This window comes from Streptopelia decaocto (genome assembly GCF_964273445.1).
Source record: "Streptopelia decaocto genome assembly, chromosome: 3".
In the NCBI taxonomy this organism is placed as follows: Eukaryota; Metazoa; Chordata; class Aves; order Columbiformes; family Columbidae; genus Streptopelia; species Streptopelia decaocto.
The window spans coordinates 13,563,332-13,578,847 of NC_138656.1; the positions used below are offsets into that span (position 1 = coordinate 13,563,332).

Genomic DNA, 15,516 nt, shown 5'->3' on the forward strand with positions numbered 1-15,516 from the left:
GCTGTCATGTAGGAGTTTGCCTAAGTAAGGCATGGAGCAGACTGCTCAAAACAGCCACCAAATACTTAAGAGCGAAAGGCTAAAAAAGGAAGGTTTTAGAGGAGGAAATGAGTCAGTAGCTTGGAGGACGGGAGGGGGAGTTGAAATAGCTGAGGCATATAAAGTAAGCAAGTGGTCATCATCTCAAACGCTAGAAAGTTAGTGAGTTATATGTATTGATCTTTGGTTTCTGTTGATGCAGGGTCTCATTCACAAACGGGAATCTATGGGTGACTTTTTCTATCGACCCTGCTGGGGTTTGAAGTGGTGCTTCACCGGGAAGAAGCTTGTCGGCTGCAATTCACAATGGTGTTTCAGACTGAAGCCAACAAGGTCACCAGCAGCTACACGATTGCTGACATTTCTTGGGCTTCCCCATGGCTGGTGGATGGATTTTTGGGGAGGAAGTCCTGAGTTAATTGTAGATGTCATTTGCCTTAAGAGAGGGAGGGGAATTTGCCTTTCGAGGTGGTTCATCCATACATCCAACTTGAGCTTTCAGTGTAGCTTTTTTATAGCACTAACGCTAGGAAAAAAGGACAAAGCTTATTCAGTATTGACAGGCAGCAAAGCTAGTAAAAAAATCTTCCATCTCCACAATGCTGTAGCAATCCAGAGTTTTAATTTGTTTCTTTACAACAGCCTTGCACAGGGGCAAAGGGGAGAGTCTCAGCTCCTAGAAGCCTTAACCTTGCTCATTTGTACCCCACCACAGCAGCTGGTGTAATGGGGGTACATTGGTGGAGCAGTAAGCCACGAGGGGGTTAGTGTCAGTGTGGTGATATGCCACAAGGCACAATGTCCTCACCTCTGCCCCAGGTTCCTGTCAAAAGGTCAGGACTGATGGAAAGGGAGCTTGTAAAAAGAAGCAGCAGAATTCCCTCCCACCCTCCCCAAAACAGGGACCATCCCCTTGGTTCAGGCTCCAAGATGACAGCTATGTAGCTGCCTCATGAGGGCCCTGGTGCAAGCCCTCTCTGAGGGAAACCACAGCACTGCAAACTGTTGGGGTGATGCTTAAGGTCACAGGCACGTGAGGAGCAGGCTATCAAGTCAGGGAGCAGCACAGGACTTGAAAAACACCCTCCCTTTCCCCTACACAAACAACAGCATGGGATTTCCATACAGTAGGGGTTCCCAAACCATCCCATACATATTGCTAATAACTGGCAGGCAGCTCCTGGTGCAAAGACAGAGCTCCCAGTGCCTGTGCAGATACAGCACACAGCCCGTGGGGCCCTAGGCTCAGGGAGGCCGGTACCACCATAAGCCACACACATGTCAACACATCTTGGGGCACAGCTCCTGCCTCCAGCTTCCTCAAAGCACCACAGCCACTGTGCTTATGCCTCACTGGGCTATGTTGTTTTGTCTTCTGGGGGATAAAACCTTTCAAAAAGCCATCATGGTTCTTGGTAAGTGCCCTTCCCAGAGCAAGCACATCTTTCGCATGAGACAGGAACAAGTGAGAGAGATCTCCCTTACTCTGCTGCTGAAGAAGTTCCTGTCCTTGCTGAGGTTCCTTTAACTAGTTAGATACCTTCTCAATCCACTGCAGCATTTCCAAAACCACAAGACCTCTTGAAACAGACTCATTTTCCCTTGTAAGTATATGAAAAGAAGCAGCTGCAGCCCTGTTCTCATGGCCTTACATCATCGCTTCCCCTCCTCCTCAAGATGTCTTGCTTGTGTACCCCTGTCTCATAGCAAAACTGATCTATAAAGAGTAAGCTTGGAACAGTAACAGACAAGTTGCCCACATCAATTAACACTAAAAAGCACAGCTGTCCCAGGTCTCCGTTAGGTGCCACCAGAGATGGAGGTCTGCTACATCACTGGCCCCCATAACTGAACAGCACCTGCCTTGATTTCTCTCCCAGCCACACAGCACATGCTGCCACGAGGCAGCAGACCCAGCAGAAAGACAGGACCAGAACAAGTTGTCCAGAGAAACTTACTTGTAAACAAAAACCAAACATGTCCCTACTCAATTCTTGTTATTACTTCCAAAGTAAGTTAAGACTTGGGTCCAAATTTCAGCATTCTCTAATTAAATACATCAGGAAATAGCCTAGGAAGGAACTACTCACCCACCCCAACTCAAGTCTAAGTCATACTGCTAGGTCTTTTGCTAGTTTCACCACAAATCTGAGGCAAATGCTCTTCCAAAAGGGACCTCTGGCCAGCATAAGCCACCCACCAATGCAAGAGCCTAATGCAATAGGACTGCTTTTTCAATACAGGCATTGTCAATATGGGGTCTTTCAGTAATTTCTAATGTGAATGGGCATAACAGCATCTAGAAATGGCATTTACTGGCGTATGCTGCAAGGAGGGGGAAAAAAAATCAAAATGTAACACCATTAATTAGAACAGCAATACAGCAATATGGATGCAAACCGTAGGGTATGGCTAGCTCACAGCTTTAGTATTGAAGCTTCATTATAGCTGTAACGGGGTAAGAGGTATTGCTGCCTCACGTCCCTGCCTTGAAAACATGTAATCAAGTCTTGATTTTGTTTTCTGCTTACAAGCAAGCAGAGACTCAATAAACAAGCTTGATGCCAGGGGCTTTTTGCTCATCAGTTCAAGCCACAAACATCACTGCAGTAAGGATCCAGTAATAAAAAACTATCTATCTACACATTTTTTTTTTTAACATTAGCAGGTGCTTCTGTAATCTGACGACAAAAAGCCCAAGCTTCACTGCCCCAAAACGTTAAGGAAATAATATTTTCAGAGCATTTCAGAGTGAGCGGTACTGCAATAAACACAGAACAGCAGCTTCTCGGAGGCCCCGGGCTCAGCAGCAGCGTCTCCTCAGCGGTCAGCTTTGTCCCGAGGACAAGCCGCCCATTGTTCAGCCACCTGAAGCAGCTGCCGCTCTGGCTCAGGCGGGGCCGCGGCTGCCGCCGCTGGTCACAAATGCACAGGGTTTCCCGCAGCGCGGCCGCCCGGGCCAATCAGGAGTGCCTGACTGAGATCGCACCAAAGTAGGTATTGAAAAACCCTCAAAAGAAAAAAAAAAAAAAAAAAGGAGAAAAGCCTCACACTTCCTCCTCGGCAGTTCTCCTGACCCCCGCCCCCATCGGCTTTCTTCTAGGCCGCCTCCCCCAGGGCCGTGACCGACCCACAGCCGCCCCCAACGGGTCCCCCTGCCCCTCCTTGCTCGCCGCCCCCCACCGCTGCCGGTCTCGACTGCTTCAGTCCCCTCCACCCCCCTCCCAGCCACCCAAATCCTTTTTGCCGCCCCTTCCCTCGCGGCTCCCCCAGCACCGCCCCGCCCCCCGCGGCACACCTCGGGGCAGGTAATCCCGCCCCGCCTCGCAGAGAGGCCGTCCCCATTGGCCGGCCAGCTGGTGGCCGCCGTCAATCAACCGGCGGCTCCCCCTGTGATTGGGCAGGCCACCCTCGGCGAAATGGGAGGGGGGGCCTGTGGGTGCGTGGGTTCCCCTCCCCCCACGGGTGCAGGCGGACACGCGCGTGCGCGCGGAGCCGGGCGGGGTGGGAGGAGGGGTCCGGGGCGTTGCCATGCTCGGCTCCCACCATAGCAACCGCTTCCTCCTCCGGGCACGGCGGCCGTGACGTCGGCAGCGTTTCCGCCCGGCTCGCGCCCTCGCCGCTTCCCTTCCTGCTGCCGGAGCCCGCGCCGCGCCCAGCATCCGAGGGAAGAGCCGCTGCCGGACTGCGCTCCGCCGCCCCCCGCCGACACCATGGTAGGGAGCCTGGCGTCGCCGGGGGAGCGGGATGTTACGCTTCTCCCCCTCCTCCGCCTTCATCACCGAGGAAAGTGGGGTGGGGGGTGGTTAGTACTGCCCGCCACATCCTGGCCTGCGCTCTGGCTGGCGCCGCCGCTGTGCTCGGCGGCACGATGATATCGCGGCCCCTTTTCCGTCTCCTTCCCTCCCCTGGATCCTTTCTGTTCGCCTTTGAACTTGAGGCGGTGTATCTGTTCTCCTCCCTTCCCCCCACTCCATCCCGCCATGAGGCGGCGGAAGGCTACTTCCCCCCCACACTTTGGTGTGATGGAACTGTCCTATCGCCTTCGCCCTCCTCCCTTGAGCCGATGGTATGTTCCGCGCCGCACACAGGCGCTAGGGGCGGGCGCGTCCATTTCGCCCAGGAGAAGGGGGGGCGGTGAGCGGGAAGAATCGGGAGGGGGGGGGAAGGGAGGGACGGCGGCGGCCGCCGCGCGGGTCGATGCGTGGCCCCTCCCTGTGCCGCAGGGCGCGACCGTGGGGGTGGGAGAGGCGGTGGCTCCCCCACGCGTGGGGCTGCGCGGGGAGGAGGTCGCAGCCTGGCAGAAAGGCCACAGGGGGTGGTGGGAGTTTCCCCCGGGGGCCGGGGTCTGCCCGGCTCGGGAGGAAACGCGGTCTCAACCGCATCCGCCCCGACGGCCGGGCCCGGGCGGAAGCCATCTTCCCAAAGGCTGGGGATTGGGGCCTGGCCTAGAAAACGGCGGCGGCTCCTCGGCGGAGCGGGGCGACGGACACGAGCACTCGTAGTCCCGCTGGCCGGGTCCGCGCTCGGCCGTGCCCGGTGCGCAGCCTCTCGGGGCTGGGTCGCCCTTAATCAGGCCCGGCTGGAGTCAGCAGTCCTGCTCGCAGACAAAAGGAGGGTAGCAGACCCAGCAGAAGGAGAACGCTGGTTATAACAAACACGTTTTTGCAACGACTGCTCAAAGAAGCTTAAATTTTAAGGTACTTGCAGCAAGGGCTTGAGAGATTGTCTTGCTTCTCTGTGCAGAGAAGATACAATGCTGGAAATATAGCTAAGATATAATGCTGGTAACAGGAAACATAGAAATGTATTAAGTCTAGACAGTGACGTGCCTGTTTTCTCTGGCTTCTAGAAAATGCCACGGGACCCCTTCATAAATGAGGCAGAATAGACCAAAGGACCATTATGCTTCATGGTGGTTCATTTTCTTTTGGTCTGCCAACACTGCAAGTTTGCATCCCCGTTTAGCTCAGGCTACTGAGACTGACAAATTCACTTGAATTATTTGCTCATACAGTTTTTAACTACGGTCCTGTCTTTACACGAGTCATGCACAAACGTTTGTCTAGCAACAAACATTTGTGTGTTTTTACACACTTGCCTACGTTATTTGCCTTTAGTAGAGGGGTTACATATTCAGCCCTTCCTGCTGTGTTTACCGTTAGTTTCTTGAACATGTGGTATAGCCAGTAAATAATCTTTTATTCTGTATAAACTTGGCAGGCAGGATGTGCTACTGATCTCCCTGCTTCCTATAACACCCAAGTTGGAGTATCTGTGGCTAGCCTGCAGTATGGAGCAGAGCTAATGGGAGCTGCAGATGAAGCTGCTGAAAATCTGACAAGACTTGCAGCTTTTGTTTAAAATAGGCTTGTCTGAACAAGCTAGCTCTTCCACCTCTGCAGTACGCAAACCTAGTTTAGAATGACTGCTCAGTGTGTCAGGCTTCATCTTGCTTCGGAACCGGAGAATTCCCCTGTCAGACAAAACTAGTATTTCTCATAGTGATCTCCTTTTTGGAACAGGGTCTGGGTTGGCTTTTTAACAGGCTTTCCAGTTGCTGCAGATGAACTTGCTTTTGGGCAAAGAGTGTAGGCATTCTGGCACAGTACAGTAATGCTGGCAGGAGGGCATCATTTGGTATCAAAAGAGCATTGGATTTTCTGCTTTTGTGTCTTGCCACAAGGTTCATTTTCTTTGCTGTTGGTTTAAATGAGTCCATGGTCTTTGGAGGACCATGCAAATTATTTTTCTTGGTTGTTAGTCAGTACTATTCCCAAATCTGTGTAATTACAAGTTACATATGCCTCACATACAAGATGACAGCCTCATGACAATTGGTAGTGTGGGTGTCTGGCGTGCTTCTACTTGCCTTGTCAGAATATCGCTATCAAGAGGCTCCTGCTGGGAGCCAGGGCTGACCTAAGCGATCTTGTGGGGAGGGCCTGCAGACAGCCAGAACTTGCATATAAAGCTGTTCAGAGCCTTTTGCTTGCCTGACTGTTCAGTATTCACAGCAGTCTTCAGGAAGAATACCTTGGTAACAAGTATCTGGGATGCCCAGAAAAGGCATTCAGAGCCTGTTTTTAAGGGTGAGGTTTAAGCTTTAGGTTGCTCTGGGTGCCTGGAGGGCCACAAGAAAATTCTTAAAGACACTTGGTCTCATAATAGCCGATTTCTGTGCTGAATGTGTTTCTAAGAAGCTTTGCTTTCCTGCAAGAGTCTTGTTGCATACCAGCTTACACCCGCATTACCTTAAAACCACACATTTCAACATAGGAATGGGTTCTACTCAAAACTCTGCCCTGCTACTGGCTACCACAGTTCTTGTTTTTCAGCACTGTTGCTGGGATTGCCTTTAGGCGGTATTGCTTGTTCTACCTACCTTGATAACTATATTGGGAGCAAACTTCGTGGTACCTTAGAGAAGGTGACGATTTCCTGTTTGGCTGAAAGCTGAGGAAATGACCTCCATGAATTCAGGGGAGACTTTTTTTCTGCTTTTTTTAATAATTGCTTTCTTACTCATCTCTCCTTGTCTGGTCAATTACCTTTCTTATTGGCAGGAAAAAGAAAAAAAAGGCTGAATAGAGTTTTGATTCTTTCTCCACAAAAACAAACCAACAAAAAAAAAAAACCCAAACAAAAAAACAACCAACAAAACCAAACCCAAATAATGCAAAATAAAAAACTTCAGTCTAACTGGCAAAATCTGCCTACAAGTGATATGCAAATACCTCTGTGCTTTCTGCCCATTTATGGCGTGCAAATAATGGCCTCTTACACAGCAGCAGTAAAAAGGCAGTCTTTGCTATCATGCTTCAGATCTGAACTCAAGCTTTGGACTTTCAGATGCATAAGCTGCCTGGTGTAAACGAAGGTGTCTGTCTGCCTGTAGGTAGCAGAGAACCTACTGAGACTTGGGAAGTCACTGATATTTACGCACTGGTGCTGATCTTTGGGTCAAAGTAGCCGCTCTATGCATTGCCTCCTTTCCTACTCAGTAAGGTGGGGGTGGTAATATCGGAGGGGCTTTCTTGAGTGCTCAAATAATAGATTAAAAGCAAAGCAGTATTTCAGATCCTTGTATTGTTAACTACTTACATTTTCAGTTGGCTTGTTGGCCATAGCTGACACCTTTCCAGAGGTCTGATTTTGCAGTCTGTTAGCTGCACTCAGGCTGTGTGACCCTCCCTTTCTGCCAGATGCTCTCACAACTAACATGGCTTAGCTTTCCCTTCAAGGTCTCAGTGCTGATGATATTCCAGGGTATTGTGTAGCAATGTAAGGGATGCCTTTTTGAAGGCTTCTCCCAGAACAGTCGAGTGGTAATAGGTTTAATTGAAAAAGTATTTGTCGCAGAGATGTGCTATGACACATAACTGAGTCAGATGGAAATTCCACATGGTTACACAGGCGGTTCTGGCAGTGGCAGGGGATTTTGAAGGTAAATGGGAGGGATAGTATGCCAAGCATAGGGGACAGAAGGTGTCCGCTGAAGAAACTGAGAAACAAATACATGGCACTAATATGACTAGCAAACGTGGGAGCACAGTGTTCTTGAGTCTGCCTTTGCAATTAAACAAAGCATACTTTAGTAAGTTCTTGGTGTCAAATTCTGGAAAAATTGATGCTTTTCCAAGAAGCAAAAGTTTCCACTTGAATAGCTGTGGATAGTCCACGCTGGTGTATACAATGTGTGCATGATTCCTAAACAACACAACTCAAGAACTGGTTCTTGAAATGTCTGTAGATAACACATACACCACTGTGGAAGGCTCTTAGGTTCTGATCACAGGAGAGAAAACCTCCACTGTAAAATTTTCAATACTTAAAACCAAATATAGTCCCTCAAACTTGTTTTGAGGCAAACTAAGTCATTAGCTTAAAGTCTTCTTGGCTGCCTTACAGTTGAGGAGGGAAAAAAAGACTTCGGTAAAATATTTTAAATATTCAAGGCAAATTTCTTTGTGTCAGAGTTGCATTTTGATGCAGGCTTGCTACAAATCCAGTTTATCAGGCGTCTGGCATCTTTCTCACTCATGAAATGGCTTTCTGTATATTGGGATTTTCTTCAGAAAGCTTTGGATTATTCTTCTGTCTTCCCCCATTTAGATTTAATTTCCACTGTAGAGTATTTAGTGATGGAAGCAAAAATGTTGGAAGCTATTAGTGGAGGCAGCTGGGGACGGCTCTTGCAGTTGGAAGCCTGCTGGACAGAAGGCTCTCTCTTTGTGCTGCCCTGTGTAGGACCAGCATTCTGCTCTCTCAAGTCTTCTGCGGTGCTTTGCGCTTAAGGCAGGAACGATGGCTTTGTGTAGGGACATAAGAGCCACTGTGTTACTGCAGTGCATGCTGACAAGGCATTTAATGCAACCATTACCTCATGTGCCTACAGCAGTCTGTGTGAAAATATAATGGCGATACTGGTGTAAGTGTTCCATAATAATGAACAAGGCAGTGCTGCCTGCAAGGCTCAATGCCTTTGCCATAGCTGCATGGAGTTACTGGGAGAGAACTCATTTTCACTGATTCTCTCAGAGAAACTTTGTCCATTCTTGCCTGAATGTTTCCTCGAATATGCTGTACTGGCTTTGTTTTCCCATCTGAGAATTAGGTGGCTTGCCGCCTTGCTGCTGCCTTGTTTGAGTGAGGTTAACAGCCCCTGCAGTCAGGGGTCTTCAACGCCTATAGAAACAACCCAGCTACTTGAATGTAGTCTTCTCTCTGCAGTTGTCTTCTGAGAATGGTTTTAAGTTAGTGTTGCCTATGTTACAAGGTTGATCAACAAAACATCACCAGCTGATGGTCATGTATCCCACAAGTACTTGCAACATGTGCTGCTCAATGAACAGCCATCCACGTACCAGTCCAGAGCTGGATAACTGCTTTCATACTGAAAAAGGAGCAGAACCGGGCAAGCGGTTGCAGCTCTACAGCATTCAAGCCAAAATGCACAAAATAATAATGAGTGTGATGTATTGAACCCCCTGAGCAGAGCGATATTGGGCCAAAGAGAGAAAATCCAGACTAACAAATAAACATTTATTCTGTCATTACTGGTGGGATGGAGGCCTCTCACCAGCTATTCTTCTGGACAAATCGTCAGAGACATGGTTAAAATGTTGATTGAATACATGTATTTACGAGTGTGGCATTTCTCCTTGTTCCAGTGCTCTTGACAGTCATCCTTTTGCTGCCCTACACAGAATGGTTGCAACCACCTTAAAACAAAGGCTGTCTAAGATTTGGGGTTTTTTTCCTTTTTAAGTATGTTTATGAAGTCAGTCCTGTCTAGTACAAGGACAGGGTAGAAGAGGGAGTCCTACAGTTACAAAAGTAGATCCTCTTTTTGTAAGCACCAGGAGTTTATGGGTTCATTTCAGCCATACTGTGGTACAGTTATAGGGTTTTCTCAAATTGAACAAATCTGCATTGTCTCTAGCAATATGATGGCTGCTTATGTCAGCCTGCATGATGAATCCAGGGGTTTTACAGCTGTGAAAAGGAGTAGCACCAGCTACTAACAGCTTTTTGCTTTGGAAAGCTAAAAAAATCCAGTTCTTAGTGTTGTCTGTTCAGCTTCTGGTCAGTCCCAGTTATCAGCTGCAGTTTGTGAATTTGCTGTTTCCAGACTAAATACTCTCAACATTTTTGGAATCTGAAGTGACTTGCCAGCAGTGCTCAGTTTCTTTTTAAGGAAACAACTTGTCTCCTGACTTGGAGACATGTTTCTGGCTGTGCAGAAGCACAAGTATATGCTCTTGACTGCACAGTTTGATCAACCTGCAACTCTGTTGCTGCTGCTTGCTCCTGGTTTGCTCTTGAGCATTAACCTCTTCTTTCAAAGTTAACTTCTTGGCAACAGGAATTGGTACAGGAGAATTAGTTGTTGTGGTCTTGGAACAAAGATCAAAGATTGACAAAGGTAGAGCTAGGTGACATGAGCCACTTTAGTGCAGTTACTAGACTCATTCCCTTCCTAGCTCAGGCTTTCTGAGCATTTTCTACTTAGAATACTGAGTTTCTTATAACTAAAAACTGGGTCTTAACACCTGTTGTCAGCTACTGAGGTACCATTAGTTATCAGACAAACCTCAGGGGGGGAAAAAAGGTTGTCTGTAGTTCACTGGACTTGTCCTTAGTGAATGATGCAATAGTTCTAGTTGCTGCACTGTTTGCTTTATTAGGGCAACTTTGTGTTATCTAGAGTCTTCCCAGAGAGCTCTTGCCCACACAAACCACAGAGACGGGAGGAGAAAGGCCTTTGTTTCTCATTAGTTCTCAGTCACTCTGACGAAGTGTGGTCTCTCTGTATGGAGGAGGTGACATAGGAATGAGTCACTTTGAGTTGATGTTTGCACTTTTGTTCCAATTTATCCTGGAATAGGCTTTCTCTGCTTACTTCCCTTGCCGTATTTGAGATGTGCAGAAGGGTGGCTGCCTGCCAGACAGCTGAGGCACAGTGACTTACTCCTTGTTCTCCTGTCCCAAAGTAAGTGCAATGGATTCTGGATAGATTACCCCTAATAGACAAGCCATGCATTATAAGTTTCAAGGGAGGTCCCTTTGTATTTAAATAAACCCCTAAAAAGCACTGTTCTCCATGCTAGAGAAGAGCTGTCTCAGATTCACTGCTTTATGAGGTTTCCCTGGTTTTGCATGACCAGCACTTGGATGATTTAGATGCCGAACTCCAATGGAGTGGATTCTGTCAGCTGTGCCACCTCTCTTCACTGGGTTAGCAAAGCTGTGCCAGCCTCTAGAAGTTACAGGAGAGAGGTGTTGGTAGAAGGAGGAGAATCCAGGCTCATCTGAGGTCCTGTGTGATAGGCATTGGTCAAGTCTTTAAAACAAATATATGTTAAGCAATTTCCAGTCAATAACTATCTCTCGAGGACAGCCAGTTTGAAAGCTAGCACTAAACAGGTCCTCTTCACCACTAATCACAGTATCACAGCTGAACTCTGCTGTTTCTTTACAACACTTCCAGTTTGACAAGGTACAGTGTTCCCCACAAAATGGATCCATCAAGCATGCGTTTTGGGGCTGAGCTTAAGGAAAAGCAAAATGAAAAACAATCTTTAGTCTTTTTCAACCTTTAGCCTTTTTCAGTTGCTTTACCTGACTGTTTAGTACTGCTGACTATGCTCGTAACAGTGACGTTTGGCAGTTTACACTGAGGGAGGAGGGCAATTTTTCCTTCTGAGATATGAATTCTCATATCTGAGGATAATGTCATTTGAATTTGGAAGACCAAAGGCTAGCAGGGGAAGAAACAGTTTTAGAAAGGAATCTGGCTGTTTACATTGCATGCAGCATTTTGAATGAATAGATGAGTATTGGACAGGCTTCAATTTGGTCTTTCCTGCTCTGACCATGATGTGCTTCCCATAATGTCCACTGGCTCGTATGGCTTCTCATATTTGCAGTATTTGCTATTGCACAGCTGCTTTGAAGCTCTCAAACATTGCTGCACTCTCAGAACAAAAACTCAGATACAAATGGTTCTATCCTGCCTTTTTTTTTTTTGTCTCATTCCCAAAAAATAAAGCAGCAGACTGAAAATGCAGTTCAGCTTCTTGTAGTTCTTGCTAGGTCTTGTCCTCTTTATTCTATGAAGCTGCCTTTAACATTAGATTGGTAATGTTGCATCAGCTAGCACAGGGGGATCCCACTATGTAACTAAAATTTCCTATCAAACTTGAGGCAGGGGGAGTTGAAAAAGTAGGCAGTTTACTTTAAGAACTGGTGGAGGAACTGCTGGGAAGTAGACACACTAACTGTTAAGACTTGCAAGTTCTCCCTTTAAGACACAGAATTCAGAGCAACTTCTGGAAGTTGACTTGTTCAGCTAAAAATTGTACCACCACAGTCCTAGTACACCACTACATCTCTCTTGATCACTAAACCAAATCCATATGACAAGTTTTATCTCTGTTCCTGAATCTGCTGGCAAGCATGCTAAAAATGGCAAGGAAACTTTGAACAGAAGATGCTTCTGGACTTAATTGTCTAGGCAGCCTGAAGTGGGTAACAAAATTAAGCTGCTGTAATGCCAAAGGATCTGTCACAACTGAGTCTTGGAGGACAAGGGGTGGACGTGCATGTAAAACCACCTCAAAACAATGTTATAATGTAAGTAGGATTGTGCTGCCTTTGAAATAGTTTTGGTTTGGCAGCTGGCTGTGGGCAGCATCAAGACTCCTGATTCTTTACTTGGCCTGGAAAAGAGGGCAGGCAGCCTTTTCTGATGAGACTCTCAGGCCACTGGTAGCTGTTGCCAGTATTGATTGTCTTCTAGCCTTGGATTTAAGGCAGTGCAGCAATGTAGTTGTGAAAATTTGCGGTGGTAGCCCTAAATGTCTTTGCTCTTGTTTTTGCAGGCATCTGGAGTACAAGTTGCTGATGAGGTATGCCGTATCTTCTATGACATGAAAGTGCGGAAGTGCTCTACACCTGAGGAAATTAAGAAGAGGAAGAAGGCTGTCATCTTCTGCCTCAGTCCAGACAAAAAGTGCATTATTGTGGAAGAAGGCAAAGAGATTCTTGTGGGAGATGTCGGTGTGACAGTTACCGACCCTTTCAAGCACTTTGTGCAGATGCTTCCTGAGAAGGATTGCCGTTATGCCTTGTATGATGCAAGCTTCGAGACCAAGGAATCCAAAAAAGAAGAGCTGATGTTTTTCTTGTGGTAAGCCATCTTCACAGCTCGCTCATTCCTAACAGGTACTCCAAGCACTGTGGGTGAGGTCTCTGAGCATTTGTATTGTCCAAGCTGACAAGATGGCAGGCTTAAAGTGAGCAGGACAGCCAGATGCCTGTATTCTGAGCCATGTGATGTTTCACTTGTTCATAATCAGTAGGACAGTGCTTTTGTCTATGTTGGATAGTGTCACTAATTGCAATCTTTTTTTTGGTGTATCCCACTAGGGCACCAGAACAAGCGCCTCTCAAAAGTAAGATGATCTATGCAAGCTCCAAGGATGCAATCAAAAAGAAGTTTCAAGGTACGTAATGCAGCTCATGCTTCTAGCTGTGCCATGCCCCTAGAATGCTTACACAGCAAGGCTTAACTGTTGGTGAATTGGGGTTTTGTTTTGTTTTGTTTGAGGTACTGCTGAAAGATGAGAACTTCACAGGTGAAATGCCCTGTGACAGAGTTGAAACGAGCTCTGGCTAAATGTTACACTGTCTGACTTTGAATTTTAGAGGTGCTAGATCTGTGCTCAGGACAACGGCAGGTTTTGCAGTGTGTGGCACTATAGTTGTAATGTACACAGCAGCACATCTGCACTGTACAGGCTAGAAACCATTTGATTCATAACACACAGCTGGATTTTGTGCAGAGCTGTCTCTGTGGCAGAGGACTTTCAGCCCTGTGTCTGTTGAAATACATAATCTCATAAACTTACTATGGTGTAGTAATTACCATTTCACTTGATTTAGAGATGCAGTTCTGATTACTAATTTCAAAAGGTATTGCATCTCCAAGTGGAGAAGCAAAGTTCTTTTCGTCCTGTCAGGCACCATTAACCAAGGAGTAAACACCTTGCTGCAGCATTCAGAAATTTCATGTTAAGTTGGTCATTACAATGGCTCATAGCCAAATATCACTGCTCCTCCCTTCAGTTCCTCATGCTGTGCTGGGCCAAAACCTTGCAGTGTGCAGGACTGACAGGATCATTGTGCAACAGTGCCAGCCGTCACAGAACAACTTGCCAGTAGATTGGAACTACCCAGGGAGACTGTGTGCTGCACATGTGGAAGTGGAAAAAAGAAAAAAGAAATTCTGCTTTTTACCACATAAGACAGGCTTGGGTTGGGCTCCCCATCCTCCAGAAAAAAAGAAAACACTTGATTTCTCAGACCAGCAAAGTCTTTCTGGTCTCTGCATCTCAGGTTCTCACTGTGATTCTTTTACCCACCTCTCCAGAGCCAGCAGGAGCTGAGTCAGCCATCTTAGTGTGCTTGTGTGTAGCTTCCTCACCTGCACTAGGAATGAGAGATTTGTTCATAAGATAGCCTACAGTGAAAAGGACAACAGTCCGAGCACTGACCTAGTGAAAACTTTCTTCCTGGTATTTCTGCATTGGTATTTGGTGTGTAGCCAGATGTTTCCTGTGCCATATCAGGGGAAAACTGTCCAAATTCCTAAGCTAAGGCAGGACTTGCCTGCTTGAGTGACCAGTTTGCCTCTTCTAATATTACTACCAAATGTGTCTTTGACTGCTAGCATGTTGAAATACTGCATTATTGAGTGTTTTGCCTCTTTTTTTAGGCATAAAGCATGAATGCCAAGCAAATGGGCCAGAGGACCTCAACCGAGCTTGCATTGCTGAGAAGCTAGGAGGCTCCCTAGTTGTAGCTTTTGAAGGAAGTCCTGTGTAGACATCATACAGTGCCACAACTCTACAAGCATTCCATGTTTTAATATATCAATTATGTAAAGCAACCATTCTAGGCAAGGGTTTCACTAACTGTAGGGAAGCTGTCTTGTAGAATAAAGTAGATTTTGGAGATGTAGCTCGTATGTACAAATGACCCTAAATAAATCAAATCTAAGGATTTATCTTGGTGTATTAATATTTGCATTGGTTGTCCAGCCCAATACTGTCCCTGATGGATTAACACTAAAGGTCTCAAAAAATTTCGGTCTAATGCAGCAGTGTATCATGATTTGAAAGGGTGGGGGGGTGAGAACAATCTGGTTCCTGTTCTTTTCTAAATTGTAACAAGCAAAATTCAGTCAGTCTTTTTGAGACTGCTGGCCAAATTGCCAAACTCAAACTTTTCCCTTGTAACAAAACTTAAAACCTGTAGTTAAAGTTAGGTTAAAGCAACTGGTTGGCACCAAAACTCATTTAAATTTGTAGTGCTTGCAGTTGCGGAGCATTGCTAATAAAGGCTAATTCTGAAGTTAAACAGAGAGAAAATGGACACACTTTTCTGGAGAAATAGTCCTAATCTGCTCTCTTGTAAACTCACGGTGCAGTAATAATATTTAAAGGTTCACTCGTTCTGTAGGTTCAGTTTTATTGTTTTAAAGTGTCTTGAGGTCTCTTCCAGCCTGATTCTATATAAAACGCTTTTCTGTTGACATAGTTTAACTTAGAACTACCTTAGTTTCTCTAACACGAACTTACTAGCGGATCAGGTGCTTCTGAGGCTTTTACAAATGAAGATTCTTGTATTAGAGCTCTCCAATTATGGGTAGTACAATGAGAAGGAACCACATCTTAAAAAAAGTGGTATTCTCAGCCCCAGTCTTTGGTCACTTGGTCCATTTGTCCATAGTTACTATTGATTTAACTTAGTAGAACCAATCAGCCTGACTAATATGGCTTGATCTGGGCTTTTTGTCTGTTAGCTTCTTCAATTCTGTAGAAATGCATGGAAATATCACCTACTAGAAAGTTTGACCTGAAATGCCTTTTGTTATGGGGGTTAGAGAACATTCCTGTGCCAGCTACAGAG

The 15,516-nt window shown here is 46.3% G+C and overlaps 1 protein-coding gene across 1 annotated transcript; it reads left to right on the plus strand.

Annotated features, from left to right (window-relative positions):
- The first annotated feature begins 3,576 nt into the window (after positions 1 to 3,576).
- On the plus strand, positions 3,577 to 14,611 carry DSTN (destrin, actin depolymerizing factor). Its single transcript, XM_082048264.1, has 4 exons — positions 3,577 to 3,755; positions 12,426 to 12,733; positions 12,973 to 13,049; positions 14,321 to 14,611. The coding sequence occupies exons 1-4, from the start codon at positions 3,753 to 3,755 to the stop codon at positions 14,428 to 14,430; spliced, it is 498 nt and encodes a 165-aa protein (XP_081904390.1). The 5' UTR covers positions 3,577 to 3,752; the 3' UTR covers positions 14,431 to 14,611.
- Positions 14,612 to 15,516: the final 905 nt, after the last annotated feature.